This window comes from Podarcis filfolensis (genome assembly GCF_964270895.1).
Source record: "Podarcis filfolensis genome assembly, chromosome: 6".
Classification (NCBI taxonomy): Eukaryota; Metazoa; Chordata; class Lepidosauria; order Squamata; family Lacertidae; genus Podarcis; species Podarcis filfolensis.
In genome coordinates, this window is record NC_139609.1 from 8,549,345 (window position 1) to 8,565,522 (window position 16,178).

Below are 16,178 nucleotides of genomic sequence, written 5' to 3' on the forward strand. Positions count from 1 at the left end.
ACAGACCGTTATTTCAAGAGAACAAAGATCTGATGGAGAAAATGCACATGCAAAATGCATTTGAGGGGTGGTGGTGGGATATAATAACTTGTATTTGCAAGCGGATGCCAGAAGCCTCCAAGTCAAGAATGAAGAACATAGGGATATAGTGGGCCTGTAAAAACATAGGGATATAGCGGGCCTGGAATCAAATTTGCAGCTCCATTGATACAGCATGGCTCCTGACAGTCCTGTTTCTTTCTGTGTGTCATGTTCCTTCTAGGGGTTAATCTCCTGCAATGGGATCTTTCTCCTCTTTAGGGGCACCCCACCCATGTTGCTGTTCCAAGACGGTCCACTCTTCTCTATTGAGAAAGTCCTCATCTTTCCCAGATAGCTCAAAGTTGGAAGAGGTGGGCCTCATGTTGCTGTAGCTTCTGTTCCACAAAGGCAACCAGCTTGCACTTGCCGCAGGTGTAGTTTTGCACATTCTTAGGCAGAAAGACAGACATGGTGTTGCAGGTCACTGCAGCTGCTCCCTCGCCATCCATGTCTCTTGGTCCTACGGACACCGTGAAGTAGCATTCCAGGCCTCGCTTGGCAAATGTCCCTGTTTACAAGTCCTGGTCACAAGCTCCCACAGGCTGCAAACAGCTTAACAGAACTACTAGCTGCTAACTCCTCCCCCAATTCAATTCCATTTCAGCTTCTATTCTTAAATATAGAAAAGGACAGGGCAGGGCAGGAAAGGACCATATCATTGCAAGGAAGCTCTCAGGTTACCAAGGAGAGCATCTACTATGATTGATGCCTTCTCCGTGTCCTCTTGGAAACCCAGAAGCAAGAAGATTCCACAGCTTACCTTGGCAACTCATCCTCCTGCTACCCACTGCTCATGTTAGGTTACATTTATTCAACGTAAAAGCATATTCAAGCAGTTTAAACTCAGTGCTTCTAATGGCATGATAATACATTGTTCTCCCTCTTCTGCAAGCCATTCCTTTCAAGAGAGGCCTTTCTTCCCTCTTCCAAAATAACTGGCCTGAAGATAAAGGCAACTGCACCATGTCCCTTCTGGTATTAGTGCTGATTCCCATTCTGCAGCTTCCCTTTATTAATGACTACCAAATTAGCTTCAGTTCTGCACCTGAATCCATGCTGGCTTTCATCTCCTCTCGCATGCCCTTTCCCTAGCTCTTTTCTTCAGCAGAGCATCCCCTGGTGATTTGGTTTAGCCTAGAAAACTACTGTGTTCAGATATATATTCAGTTGCAGTGAGCTGGGCTTCTCCTTGGGGGGTGGGGGCAGGGTTAATTTGTACAGAAGTATCATATCTTATCATGATCAGTCTCCGATTCATTTATTCCTCAGTATTAAAGAGCCAGAATAGAAATGAATTCGGCTAACAGAGATTAATGTGGAACGATAGGCTCTTTCATGTGGCATTTTCAAGCCCGGTTTTTGCAATGGGTTTATATAATCAGACATAATTGTCTGCACATGTTCAGTTGCATTTACTTCAGAATGCTTTACTGTCCTTGCCTGGTGACGTCAGGGCTCGGTGCAAACGTGGGCGCTTGGATGCCTGTGCTAAATTCAGAAGAAGTCAGCTCAGAATTCCAACAACAAAGTCACACGCCATGCTTTATAGCATTTCTGCCCCTCCACCATGCCCACCAATGGCTTCAAGGGAGCATCCTCCTTCCTCCTAATGATGAGAAGCCTGCCAATAATCCAAGTTTCTTCTTACGGCTTTGGAAAAAGGACACATAAATATTGAAAAGATGTTGAAGCAATGTAGTCGTTGGACTATATAGCTCAGAGGGTAGTAAGGATTAAGCCCTTCTATTATATTACCCCCTTGGGTTTCTAGAGCGCTTGTATACATTTGGCAGAACAAGGTAACAGAATTATGGATTGTATCACTTTAGAATGCAGGAAAATGCATATTTTTGAATGCTTCCATGCCTGTAGTAAACTAACATACCAGGCAAAGTTATTCTCTGTGATTTACTCCATGAAGGGCTTTGAAAGTATACAGGAGAGCATTAAAAATGGGACCTTTCACATGTCTGAAGTGAATACAGATCAGAATTCTACTACCCTAGGTCAAACTGGAAATGGCAGGCACAGCCATATTTGATGTCCTCGAAGGGGCATTTAATTTTAATGTCAAATAAAAAACAATAAGCCCTCATTCTCCTTACAATCTGTCACATCAGGTTCCCCCTCATATTGTAATTAGGTTGGAAGAACATCTTACAGAAGTGGGAGAGAATACAGTCCCCCTCAACTGTATGGCTTTTTATATTAAATTAGTTCCTCCACCTCACTTTATATACGAATCAGACAGAAATGTGAACAACACACGTGACTGTTCTCAGCTAACTTGGCTACTGCCCCATCCTGCACAATGTACATTGGCTTGGAGTTGCTCTGTCTAGCACGTGATTCCTCTAACACACACCCCCAGAGAGAAAAACAACATGCACTCCCATATGACCCAACCTGCCAACCCGTGAGCTTCGACTTACTTTGGGTATCTAAGCACTTGCCTTTTAAGGCCTCAAATTTTGTACTTGAACAGAAAGGACGAGAGAGAGAGAGAGAGAGAGAGAGAGAGAGAGAGAGAGAGGGGGTCTTGGCAAGCCATTTTAAGACTTTCCCTTCCATCACATCCTATCCTTGGCACTTCCTTTCATTTCAACTTGACATGAGCTCCTGGAGAATGCCTAGCAGGTCCAACGGCAGCATGCTGTACGATTCCCCACTGAGAAAAGACTTGCTTTGCCTAGCACTGTTGTGAGCAATGCAGACAGTAGAAATCCTGAAGGTTATCTAAAGAGGGTGGGAGAGAAGCCTCTAAACCTTCTACTGCCCTTTGCCACCACCCTCAACGGGCGCTCCTCGCGTCTGAGGCATGCATGCAGTGGAAAGTCGAAACATCAGGACCATGCTTCACCCTCCCAGTATTTTCAGGTTAATCCTCGAGCGCAACTCTTCCCCTGACCTCTAAAGGGGCAAAGAGAAGCCCCCGACACAGTGTACGGCAGCCTCCTTTTCCAGGCTCCCCTGTTCTCCCAGCTTGCTGTCACCGCCACTGAGATGGCGGATGATTGATCTGAGAAATGAAGTTGGATTGCTGTCCCGAATCTACACTCGGTTCTCCTTGTGTCTGTCTGATCGATTTCACTCTGTACGACACAGCTTGTCGCTATGAATTTTCATGCTAGTGAGGAGCCGCCAGCGCAACCCAGAACAAGTAGAAGATGTTCCTCTCCTCTCCACCCCCTCTCCACCCCTCCCCTCGGTTTTTCTTACTCTAATTTTTGTATTAGCATCATCGTTGTCGTCATTATCATCAATCTGTTAATAATCCATTTTTGGCTTTTAGAATGGGAGAGGGCCCACCCACTATTTTAGATGGCACCCTCAGCTGCAATGGACTCCAGCCCTTGGCCTTCTCATTGGAGATGTCTGGGTCCCCTCCTGCCACTGTACTAGGTGTCACCTGTTTAGCAGCTCTCTCAGCAGAACGCAAGTGGCCGCAGGTGCCATGTGAATATTGATTGCGTCTGACAGTCCTAGACGCCAGCTGCCTGCAGAAGGCCTGCCCCATCGCCACTTTTTTCGCAGAGAGAACTCTGCCGTTGGCACGACCGATACAGAAGCAATAAACTAGGTGACCGTAAAGCTAAGACAAGTCCTACTAAGTGGCATTCTGAGCCCTATGGCTTTGAAATAATTGGGAAAGAGAGAACCAACAAGAAAGGGAAAAAAAGAAAAAAGAAAAAAGGAAGCCTATTTTTCTTACACTGATGCCCTGCGGACTATACATCTGACTCGCTGCGAGTCCGTCACTGTATCCTCCTGTCTGGCTGATAACATGGCGAAGGGTATCCACCTAAACAGACCAACAACAACAAAGAGAGAATTAGGAACACAGATATTAAAAGGCAAGACTAATTTTGGGGGTGACTAAAATAGGATGATATGACTATAATCAAGATTTCCCAGTGTTCACTCCAATAAGTGAAGATGCCTCCCTCCCTCCAAACATCCCACTATAATCCCTGATAGTAACAGTGGTAGCAGCAGCAGCAGCAGCAGCCCATGCTGGATTCTGAGTAGTGCAGCAAATGGTGGGGAGAAAAATATACAAGGAGGCAAGTTGGTTGGAGGTCCTTGGTTGAGTTAGCAATTCCTATATATGGGGGTAAGAAATCTACTCCGTCCAAATCTGTCAACCCTGCTATCCACACCAGTTATTCAACCCAAGGTTTCTCAGTGCCACTTGCAACTGAAGAGAGTTGACTTAATACAAATGAGCGTTATGAGGGTTCACGCCTTGCCTCTCGAGACCATTCATCCTTCTTGACCGCGCGAGACTGCCTGCCATCTAGCATGCCTTCTTTTCTGCATTCAGAGTAGCAATGCAACCTAGCTTTGCTTTTAATGCACCTTGACATGAGATGGAAATGTTTGAGTGGTTGGCACCATTATCTAAGGGTAAAAGGAGACTCCCGAAGGGGTAAGCAAATACCTAAGAAGCTGTTGCAACCATTGCATCAGGAAGAAGTGGCTTACACCCCAGTGATTATTTCCTGCACTCTTCCCTGTCAAACTGGCTTCTAGGATAGGATGGCTAAATGAAGTTTGACACTGAAATGGGGGAGAGGGAAACTTCTGTAGTTCAGCACCACTCTCTTGTCATTAAACCAAGCAGAATATGACAATATGGACATCTTGAAAAATAAGCCCGAGGTACAAATATCTGGTCATTTCTCCTAGAAAATCCACTAAGCAAGTTGCATCTTGCGAAATACTCTTTCCGTTCAAATACTGGTTTCTTCTTACTGTAACTAGGAAGCCAGAGCCAAATGCATTCACAAAGCGTGGGCAACATCCCCAAAGACAATTTTTGGTAACAAATAAATGAAATTGTTTGGTTTGGGGTTTTTGTTTTGACTGGTTTAGGTTGGTTACAGAGTTTCGATTCCTCTCTTGGGACAGGAATGGGGAACGCCAATAGGATCAAAGGCTCTTCATTCTGATATTGATGCATTCACTGGCAGTACATCCGATGGATCCCTACCTGTGACTGCACGTTGGCTCCAACCTGGGCCCCTTGGTAAGAATCCCCATTGAGTGACTGCACGCTCATGAATAAATCTCCAGAGTTTGACATGTTAAAAGAACTGGAAGAACCTGGAAAGGAAAGAGTGAGGCACCTGAATCATAGAAAGGAAGAGGATCAACCACACGCCTGTCAGCCAAGAAGAAGGAAATGACATGCAAAGCAACCCCAAACAGGAGACAAAACAGGTTAGTAGCACAAAGGACAGAGCAAGCAAAAAATAAAAATATAAAAAATTAAAAATTAAAAGAGAGAGAGAGAGAGAGGATGCACTGTAAGAGCTATAAATATCACATCTCAAAAAAGCTCGCCCTCCAACCAACTTCTCAACAGAAATGAGTCCTTCAGAATTCAGTGCTTCCTGATGGAGGGTGTGGCACATAGCCCCTGTTTTGTGGGTGGGAGGTTGCTTTGTTGCTGTGGACAGCACACTAATGTCTTAGCAAGCTTTGATATTTTCAGCTGTGATGCCTGGACAGCAGTCTTATCTTGTTTTTAGAAGATGACTCCCATAAATATAGATGAATAGAAAATGTTTGTGAAGCATGCCATGCTAAGACACCGCCAGTTTCGTGAGGGGTTCCAGTCACAGCCCGCAATGAATCTATCTTGGCCAATTTGGCAGGATAGCAAAATGTAGAATAGAAACAAAGGCCAGGGATTTCCACTAGTCCCTCACACCCCACACATCTAGAGGAGCACATAATGTGCCAACTTTGGGGCGTAGGAAAAATGGGTCACAGGAACGTGGTAAGGCTCTCTTGATCTCCTCCGTGTTGTCTTTGTCTCATGGCAAAATCTGGAACTTGCTAGAACACGTTATCTCAATAATCTCAACCACACACAGGGTTGAAAAGTGTAATTCCAGACGCAACTCCCTTTCAGTTTTCCCCCTATGTCCCCTGCAAAAAAATATACTTTATGACACAGCAACCTAACTGCATGAGATAGACTGGAAGGAAAGGATTATTTTGAAACTCTCGTGCAACTGATGTTAAGAATGAGAAAGCTGAACGTGCAAGGTTTAGTTTTAAGCATGACATTAGGCTTGAAGGGAGAGACTTCAGGGGCCCAGGTCAATTCCATTGCACTTTTGCAATGCTAAGCTGTTCAATATTTCCCACATGGAAGATATATAACTACTATGTCTAGGGTTGGTTCGTTTGCTTGGCTTTTTGCAACTGCCCAACAGTGAAATACAGATAAAAGCTCTGTGAACATTTGAACTATACTTTCTCTTTGCAAATATTTTGGTTAAACCAGGTGTGGAAAACCTTTGGTCCTCCAGGTGTTGCTAAAACTACTATCTGTGCCAGCAAGCATGGCCAATGGCAAGGGATGACGGGCACTGCAGTTCACCAACATCTGGAGAGCCAGAGGTTTCCAACATCTGTGCTAAACTCTTAACAAATGGAGGGTGTAGTTATCTGAAGAGTACAACTATCAGAAGACAAGAAGCAGTCCAACGGCGAATTCCCTTGCAAACATCTCCCCTGCCCATGAAGTCTTTTTTTGCTCCAGTGTAAACGCACCTTGATTCTAAAATGTCACAATAATTAGCAGGGGCTAAGAAGTTCTTCAAAGTCTCCTTTAGCGTATGGTGGAAACATCCCAATTGACTTCATCAGGCTTTGGAAAAAACCCTGTAACTGAAGGATTGCCTCCTTACATACCATCCTGCCTGCTCCGTAAGATCAGAAGGACTTTTCTGCGTTCTACTTAGGATGGAGAAGTGTTTGATGAGAGCAAGAGATAGGGCCTTCTCAGTGACTGCACCAATATCATGAAGCACTTTGTCCTATGAAGCGTAGGTAGCGTGGCTGTTTCCCACTGGTTGGGGAAAACATTTTAATTCCAGAATGCTTTTACCTGCTAAGTATCTGTGGGGAAAACATTTTAATTCCAGAATGCTTTTACCTGCTAAGTATCTGCTGTAAAGGTCATGTTTTGGCTGTGATCTTTACCTCTGTTGTATTTTAATGAATTCTTAATGCTGTGTTTTTATTGTATTTTATGATATTGTGATTCTAAATTGCTGTAAGCTGCTCTGCATGGCGCATAGTCACTAAAAGGGCAGGGAATAAATCTATCTGTATATCTATCTATCTATCTATCTAATCACACTTTGACAATAGATAATCGATTGGAAATGGTTCCGATTACTTTTCAAGAACTCCCATTACTGTGCAGCACTAAGAGGACCAACATTTTGGGATTCAAAAAATGCCATGATTATACCAATATTTTCCTTTCTGTGACACCCGCCTTCTGAGCATACAACATGTGCCTACTGAAATTATTTAAGTCTCACAGGAATGCCATGGGATTTGGGTAAAAGTATGGTTTTCTCTCCTTAACAGATGGCCTCAATAAATGATCTGGATTTTCAAGGTCGTGCAGCAAGCCAATGATATCACCACAAAGAGGCCCTAGGAAGCCTGTGTGCTTCCATCCCTTTTCTGCAGACAACACAGGTTGCTTTTTAAGTTAGTTTGATTGAACAGTGTGGGTATTTTACCCCACACTATTTTTTAAAAACATCCCTCCAAAAAAGTAGAAATGGCATTTACTTGACAGATGGTGAATCGGCAGGGCAGAGGGAACAGTCACAAAATTACATTCAAAGCAACAATGGTATTGATAGATGCCATTTACTGAATATATGTTGATATTGATGCAGATCGCACAATTCATCAGGTTGGTCTCCTGTGAAAGCCCTATGGAAATGAATGGGCGGGCCCCAAGAGTACTTGTGTTCTTCCACAGCTCTCATTCATCTCTATGAGGTTTGTGCATGAGAATGTCCCAGTGGATTGTGTCCAAAGTCTTCCAAAGATTAATGCACATATGTAAGTAGCAAATGTGCACACCAATGGAATTTACACCGTACAGATAGAGTCAGGACAGTAATTGCTGAGATGACCTTTAGTGTCATCCGTGATGCTGCTTCAGCATTCTTGGCATCAATGCAAAATCTTCAGGAAGGAGTTACCATGGCCAGGCATCTCCAAGGGATAATACAATGGTGCGGGAAAAGGAATGACATCAAAACAAAGACACACACCACCCTCAATGCACAGCATTTCCAGAATTTCGGGATGATAGTTCATTCAACTGAGCTTTGAAAGCAGAAATACATTCCTCCCAACAATATTCCATTTCCCCTTCAGCAGAGTTTGACATTATTTTTTTCCATTACTTACATTTTTGAGCAATGTGTAGGAGAAGTGGAATGAAGAAAAAGGATGTTTTGCCATGCTGAAATGGTCAAACACTAACTAAGGTTCCCTGACTGGCTTGTGAGCTGCTGTCTCTGAACAGTCTCCCTGCATCCCTCTCTGGAGCCAGAAGCAAGAGCACCTCATTTGCTCCAGAAGTATTCTGTTGGCAATTTCATAAAATATTACATCCCAAAATGGAAGGTAAACCTATCAATGGCTACTGGTCACAACTGCCACCCTGCCGAGTGACAATGTGCTCCTGACTTTCAGTTGCTTGGCTTGTGAACTTTTCCATGATACCCGCCTGAGTACCAGTGGCTTGTTTGAGGGAGATCTCAATAAAGCATTAATTAACAACATTTTGAACATGTGCAAAATGATTTTCTCTTATCCAATGAGTCACTAAAGCCCACCACTGATTTATTTGGGGAAAGGGACCAGCATCTACAGGTCAGAAGGCCTGACTTCCATCTTTATTTACAAAAGTTCCTTAGCCTCTGATCTCCTGAATCACACTGATCTTTGGATTTTATTGAAAGCGAAGTTCAATATTTAATTCTTATCATGTTTTAGAATGTGGACTTTTATAACAAAGGGATCAAATAGAAAGGAAATGTTTTGATGCTTTTTTAACAAATATGGAAACATTTATATTCCCATTGCATGTGCGGTACCTTCTTTTATAATAATTCACATTGGTGGTAACTGTAAGCTCCTTAAAGGAAATGTTGTGGAAGTCAAAAACAACAACCCAAAACTGTTTATAGGAAGAAAAGAGGACCCTCCCCCCATTTCATGTGATTAATACAAATGTAGTTAAATTTAGAGCAAGTTGAAGGGAGAGACCTAATTCTGTCTAGCTAACTCTTGCTTAAATTACTGAGAAATTAACAATTATTTGTTTTCAGGCCTAGACGGAAGATGCTATCTTAACTGCACCTGCATGAAGAGAAAGCAGCAGTTTGCCAAGAGTGATTGATTTACACCACAGGGGAGAAGGAGAAGATCAGAGGAGATTCACAGCAGTAGGATGAAAGTCTGAGGTGGTGTAGGAGCTGGAGAGACAAGGAGGTGTTTTTTTGTGGAAATAAGGAAAGGAGAATCTGCAATGTGCAGAGGGAAAAGAAAATGGTGCATTACAGCAGTTGAAAGGAAGGGACTCTGGCCAGATCAGCAACGGTTGACTTACATGGACCCAACAGGTAGGCAAGTGGATAGGAGTAAGGGGAGAGAGAGCAGTCAGCTAAGAGGCTCAGTCAATGACTCCCAGGAAGTAGAGCATGGGGAGGCAAACTAAGGCCTGGGGGCCGGATCTGGCCCAATCGCCTTCTAAATCTGGTCCACGGATGATCCGGGGATCAGCGTGTTTTTACATGAGCAGAATGTGTCCTTTTATTTAAAATGCATCTTTGGGTTATTTGTGGGGCCTGCCTGGTGTTTTTACCTGAGTAGAATGTGTGCTTTTATTTAAAATGCATCTCTGGGTTATTTGTGGGGCATAGGAATTTGTTCATCCCTCCCCCAAATATAGTCCAGCTCCCCACAAGGTCTGAGGGACAGTGGACCGGCCCCCTGCTGAAAAGGTTTGCGGATCACTGAAGTAGAGCATGTCACACACAGGGTGTCAAACTCCAAGACAAATAGCAGCTGCTTTTCAACATGAATCAAACTAAGAAACCACCAACCAATAATTTGGCCACAATAAGGAAATTTTGTCCATGGTGCGATTATTTTCTACCTAGTCATTTTGACACACTATTTGCAAAATTTAACAATTCCAAAGTACAGATGTGCCCTCACTTTTGCAAGATTGAATATACTACTGCCTTCAGCTGTACTTGAGGGTCAATTTCAAAAGATTGCAGTGGGAAAACGTTTATGTCCCTGTGGAGATGGCAGTACTGAGTCAGTGGCTCATGTGCTTCTGGCATGCAATCTTTATAAAGATTTGAGGAGTGAGGTTATTACCCCTCTACTATTGTCCATGTTGGGTCGCTCAACCACTGCTACTGTGTCCTTTCTTTTAGCAGATCAAGACGATCAGGACCTCTGGGTATGGGGCAGTATATAAATTCAATAAATAATAACAATAATAATAATCCGGTGACAGCAAAAACTGCAAGGTTTTTATCAGGGGCAATTAGAATATGATCTATTATTGATTATTGATGTAAACCTCCAAAGTGTATTTTGTATAGTTAGGTTTTTACCTCTGTCTTCAGTAATTTTATTTTATTGCTATGGCTAGTGGCTGATTCAAATAAAGATTCTTCTGATCTGAACCTGCGAGTTGGTGAACGCCCGTCTGCATGGCCCCAATATAAGCCTCTACTGTTAGGCTCATCCTCCAAACAGAATGTCCATTTCTTATTATCTTTCCTAAAACGCTTCCGCACACCCCTTATTGTTCCCTGCCTTCCTTTCACTCAGTGGGGTGTCATTTCACGCACAACACAGCGACAACTCCAGCTCTGCTTCCAAATGTACACTTCAAACAGGGAGAAAAAGCCACTTTGGGCTCTCTGACAAGAGAACCTGCAAGATATATATCTCAGCAAACGTGTGCTTTCTGCATTCATACTGTACTTTTGTTTTTCCTTGCACAGTTAAAATGTGTCAGGTATATATATATATATATATATATATATATATATATATATATATAATGTAACATGTGAAGCAGCCCGAAATGTTTCTGCCATTCTGTGCTATTATGAAATTTGGCCAGGCAAAATCACTTCTCTTATCCAGCAAGCCGCTGCTTTAAAGAGCTATTCCTCCTATTATAAGGAGGTCTTGGGGAAACCAACACGAAATGTTGTCTTGCGGACGTTTACTACGGATTTGGCTCCTTGCCACTGCAAAAGGGCAAGTCTAGATTTTTGGGGGTTTTTTTATGGCTGCTGTTCACAGGCCAGGGAGCGGAGCTCATAAAAAGGTCAATTCTCTTGTATAACAGCTACATTACCAAACTGCTTCTTGTAACTCACAGGCCTTGAGCAAGACAGTAAATGATAAACCAATAAGGCAAAACACACCATCTCAATTTTCAAAAGTAGTGAGAAACAGATTGTAATTTGTGATGTGTGACCTGCATAGTGTTACTTGTGAGATTTGATTTCTGGTACTCCTCCACTTAATGGGGGCAAGATCACCAACAGCAATGGCTTCAGCCCTGGGGCTGCAGCTGCCAGCACAACCTGCTGCACGCACAAAGTCACGCTGTCAATCACTCGCTCGTTTGAGTGAGGAGGGCCTACCTGTGGAACAAGGCCTCTGGCCCATGTCAGCTGCAGAGCCAGCACTACTAAACAAGCTTCAATCAGAAGAGATGGAGGGAAGAACCATCTCCAGGCATGATGAATGGTGTTACCAGGAGTTCTAGCCTCTTCCCCACTGCACAGAAATGGCACCATCAGTTCCTCAGAAAATGGAAGTCCATTCTGGTTAAGGGTTCTGAGGAGGGCCAGCCCACCCGCCCCCAAAAGAAGACCAAAGCACGATGCCTGCCCTGCCGGTGCTGCTCAGCTATGGGTTACTATCTAAGATGTTTCTCCCATTGCCAAAGCAACTTGGGTAGGAGGTTCTAGATCACAGAACTCTAATTCCCATTGCTTTAGCCACTTGGTCACACTGACCTCAACTGGGGACTAGAATAAAGACTGAAGTGATTCAGAACAAGGGCTCACCTTGGGCACACACTCCTCTGGAAGAAAGATACTCTACTTTAATGCTTTATTATTTCAGAGCTTAAAGAATTCAGAGCAGGAGACATAGCATGTTTTCTAACAATATCTAGGCTCTCTTGGAAGACATCCAAATTACACCGTCTTTGGCACGGCTTGTTGGCAGCTTTACGTAAATGCCTCGTATTTATCTGTACCCATATAATTTCATAACGTAGAAAAAGTGTATCAACCCAATGTATTTGGCATTTCCCTCTTTTAAAACAAAAAAGCCATACAGTACACATTTGTTCACAAACTGGTCCTTAAGATGACCTTTTCCCAAAAAGATTGTCCCAACTTTTCTATGGCCCAGGAAATTACAATCCATTTTACAATGAACAATTTGTCATAAACAATTGTCTAACACAATGCAAACATGAAACAGCAAGCCTGATCCAAGCTCTTTACCACATGCATCTCAAATATCAAGATCAAATAAACTATTTATTGGGCTAATTTATTTCCCAAATTTCCACTCTGCCTTTCTCCGCAATAGTACTCAAGGCACCTAAAATGAATTTGCCCCTTGCATAACTAATACAAAAAACACAAGATCATATCCTGGAAAGGTAGAGGGACAAGCCATGTTTGAATTTTCATGGAGTAAAAAGCCCTCTAGCAATTCTGATACCAAAGAAAAATAAAATTACACAAAACAGGTGAGCTACAGGTAATGGGAATAAGTAAGCAATAATCCAGAGAGAAACGTTCACGCAATACAGACACCAAATAACATGACTGGGTGATGCTCTGAGCAAAAGTCCCATGGAAACATTGTGTGCTCGTGTGCAGCTCCCATTCATTTCAATGTGGCTTGTACAGGAGAACTTCCTGGTGGATTGTGGCCCCTGAATGTGTTGGGTTATTTATCGGGGTCACCCAGTGATAAACGTCTCTCCCCTGTTGAAACATACAAATGTGCACAGACGACCTTTCTCCTGGGAGAACCAGCAACGCAGGCAAAACGTTCTCCGTGCCAAAATTCCCAACACATTACTTTTAATCACACAGCATGACTACATTGCCTTCAGAAACAGAAAAAACAGACAGGAACAAAATATCCTAAATGAATACATTGCCCCAAAAGTGAACGAACCAAAGAGGAAACCAAATTAAAAAGCAAACGAGAAACACACATTGATACTAAAAGAAAATAAAACCCCACGGAAAGAAAAGAACAATAACAACCCAAAAGAAAAAAAAACTAACCAGCTGAATTGGGAGTTGAGGGTGAGTTAGCTTGGCTTCCATGGGCTGACACATTTGTAGCAGTGACAGCCGTTTTGGCAGCATAAATATTGGCTTCCTCTTGAAATTTACCTATGTTCTTCTTGTACCGGATTCGCTTATTTCCAAACCAGTTTGATACCTAGAGCAAGTTTGAAAGAGAGAGAGAGAGAGAGGGAAAAAAGCCTGTTAATAAGAAGTCAAATATATGACCAGGGTGGGAAGCCAGGGGAAACGGAGGAAAGAATGGGAGTGCTGTTTAAGTATGCTGATTAATAGTTTAGAATAAATCTCTCTCTGAACTTACAAGACAGACCCATAAAACTATATGATTTTGTGCTTATATACAGCGCACACTGTGGATTTTTGTTTGTGTTTTCTGGTGTGAGAGGCTAGGCCTTGGGCCACATGCTAAAACTGTGCTTCCATGCTTTCCCATTTAAAATAGAAATCCATGTTTTCCTGATGTGATTTATGGAATCTCAGAATCATAGAAGAGACAAAGAGAGCCATCAGGAGCATCTTCTGTGCCAAGGGATCATTTCTTCCACAAATTGGCCCCACACCTCAAGAAGTTAACTTATGTAATTGTTACTACAAACAGAGGAGAACGAACAAGGTATGTCAAGACTCTGAAACTGCTGTAAAACTTTGCATCCCTATACATGCACAGGTCCCTTGCAGTTGCTGTAATGCATAAACAACTGTAAACGGAACTGTCATATACAGTGCTCTTTTTTATTGAAAAGTTTTCAGTTATAAAGAAATAAAGTGATACAAAGCAAAACAGAAGAAAATAAAAATAAAAAGGCACAAACATTTGTAGAGAAAAAGCTCCCCCAATATACAAATATATGTGAAAAATGTCCTAACCCATTCATTCTTTTATAAATTTGATATTATTATCCTGTCATATACAATGCTTAAAATTTGTGTAGATAAAATGTAGCCAAGACTTTGGAATGAAATTACTTCAAACTAATCACGGAAATGCTAACTTGGACAAATCTTTTAGTGTGAAGATCCTCAAAGAATAGAAGATGATCGTTCCCGTTTACTTTCTAAGGAGGCAGGGTAAAATAGATGTATTTCTCACTTGACAGAATTCACTGCAACACGTGGCAATGCAAGAAAGCCCTGGGCAGGTTTTTGTTAAACATACAAATGAACATTTTGGGGTGGAACAATAATAATAATCTTCCACCAACTTCTGGGATGCTGCAGCATGCGATGCTTGAGGAACATGATTCCTGTGAATTCTGATATGAGGTTTGAACAGCTCAAACCTCCATGAGTGGAGATCCTGTCTGCCCATCCTGTGTATCCTGCAACATGAATAGGATCTTATTGCACAATCCATATGCTGCAAAAGGTTAATCAGAGCCTATTGGTGTTGTTGTGCACAGTGGTACCTCGGGTTAAGAACTTAATTCGTTCTGGAGGTCCATTCTTAACCTGAAACTGTTCTTAACCTTAAGTACCACTTTAGCTAATGGGGCCTCCCGCTGCCTCTGGGCTAGCGGAGTCTGTAACCTGAAGCATCAGTAACCTAAAGCGTCTATAACCTGAGGTACCGCTGTATGTCTGTATTCCTGCAAATGAGACAGTATCTGTGGAATCTGGGACCAGGCTAGCAGGTGAAACCCCCTCAGCACAGGGCTTAGATAGCTTTTAAAAGGGAACAGACAAATTCCTGGAGAACAGTCTAGCTACGAAGGATACCTCCTTATTCAGAGGTTGTCTGCCTTTGGATACAAGATAATAGAGGCAAAAACCTTCATGCCATGCTTGCGAGCACCCAGAGCCATGTGAACTTGCTGCTGCTGGAAGCAGAAGGCGGAACTAAATCCATCTTGGTCTGACCCTTGTATGTCTGCACGGACAGCTTCCCTGAAATGCGAGACATGAATGCATAACGCTCTGGATTTTGAAATATCTGTGTGGATTCCACATATAGTTAGATGACAGCCTCATTTATTCTTTCTATAGCTGGCCAGCTTTTGCTTCTCACTTGGAACTGATGGCTTACAGATGAGAACTTCCGTCGCTGTCCATCATAGCGGCTTCTCTTTTTTTATAGCTTGGCATTGCACAAGTGAGTAAGAACAAGAGTGGCAGGTTGGCTCCATTGCATTGCATCGCATTGCACAACACAACACAACACAACACTGGGCTCCCCGTGGTTGGTTGGTTTGTGTGTGTGTGTGTGTGTGTGTGTGTGTGTGTGTTGTGGCCTTCTGGCCAAAAATGTTTCACCCACCCCACGCTAGAAGGATAAGCTTAACCTTCTCAGTGCAGTTTCTGAACTTTTTTCAGTAATGCTATGTTTGCTTTCTGAGTTGAGCACCATTCTCTTCTGTCTGAAAGCAAGATACATAAAAGCTTCCATGCATGAATAAAGTTGGAAATAGCGAAGCTTTTTTGGCACATATTTTGAAATGAAGCGGGTGGCAAATCAGTTTAAAGTTTGAAATAGAATCATGTATGTTTCATGCATACAGTTTATTTGGAGAGTCAAAAATCTGCCTGATAACATCTTTCCTGCTGTGGAAATGAACTTCTATGAAACAGGTGACATTACTGCATCAGTTGGATGCTTTCCCCGAAATTTAGAAGGAAGATCATAATCTTCCACCAACTTCTGGGACGCTGCAGCATGAGATGCTTGAGGAACATGATTCCTGTGAATTCTGATATGAGTTGACCTGATCCATACCACCAGGATCAATGTGCAGATGAGGATGTAGCTATCCTTTAGATTTTGCACTTCTCAAAATTGTGTGATGCAGTTACTGGCTCAAAACAAGTATCAAAATGATTTCTTTTGGAGACAAAACATGTTCTTGAGAAGACAAGTTTGTATTTAAATACAAATTTAAGTGCCCG

The 16,178-nt window shown here is 42.6% G+C and overlaps 1 protein-coding gene across 1 annotated transcript in view; it reads right to left on the reverse strand.

The window, feature by feature from the left end:
• PBX1 (PBX homeobox 1) overlaps positions 1 to 16,178 on the reverse strand; it is a 220,590-nt gene that overhangs the window by 20,488 nt on the left and 183,924 nt on the right. The window contains exons 6-8 of the mRNA XM_083621634.1: positions 13,386 to 13,434; positions 5,075 to 5,187; positions 3,794 to 3,883 (exon numbers count right to left, since the gene is read on the reverse strand). Coding sequence (XP_083477760.1) covers positions 3,794 to 3,883; positions 5,075 to 5,187; positions 13,386 to 13,434 — 252 coding nt within the window. The remainder of the gene's footprint in view (positions 1 to 3,793; positions 3,884 to 5,074; positions 5,188 to 13,385; positions 13,435 to 16,178) is intronic.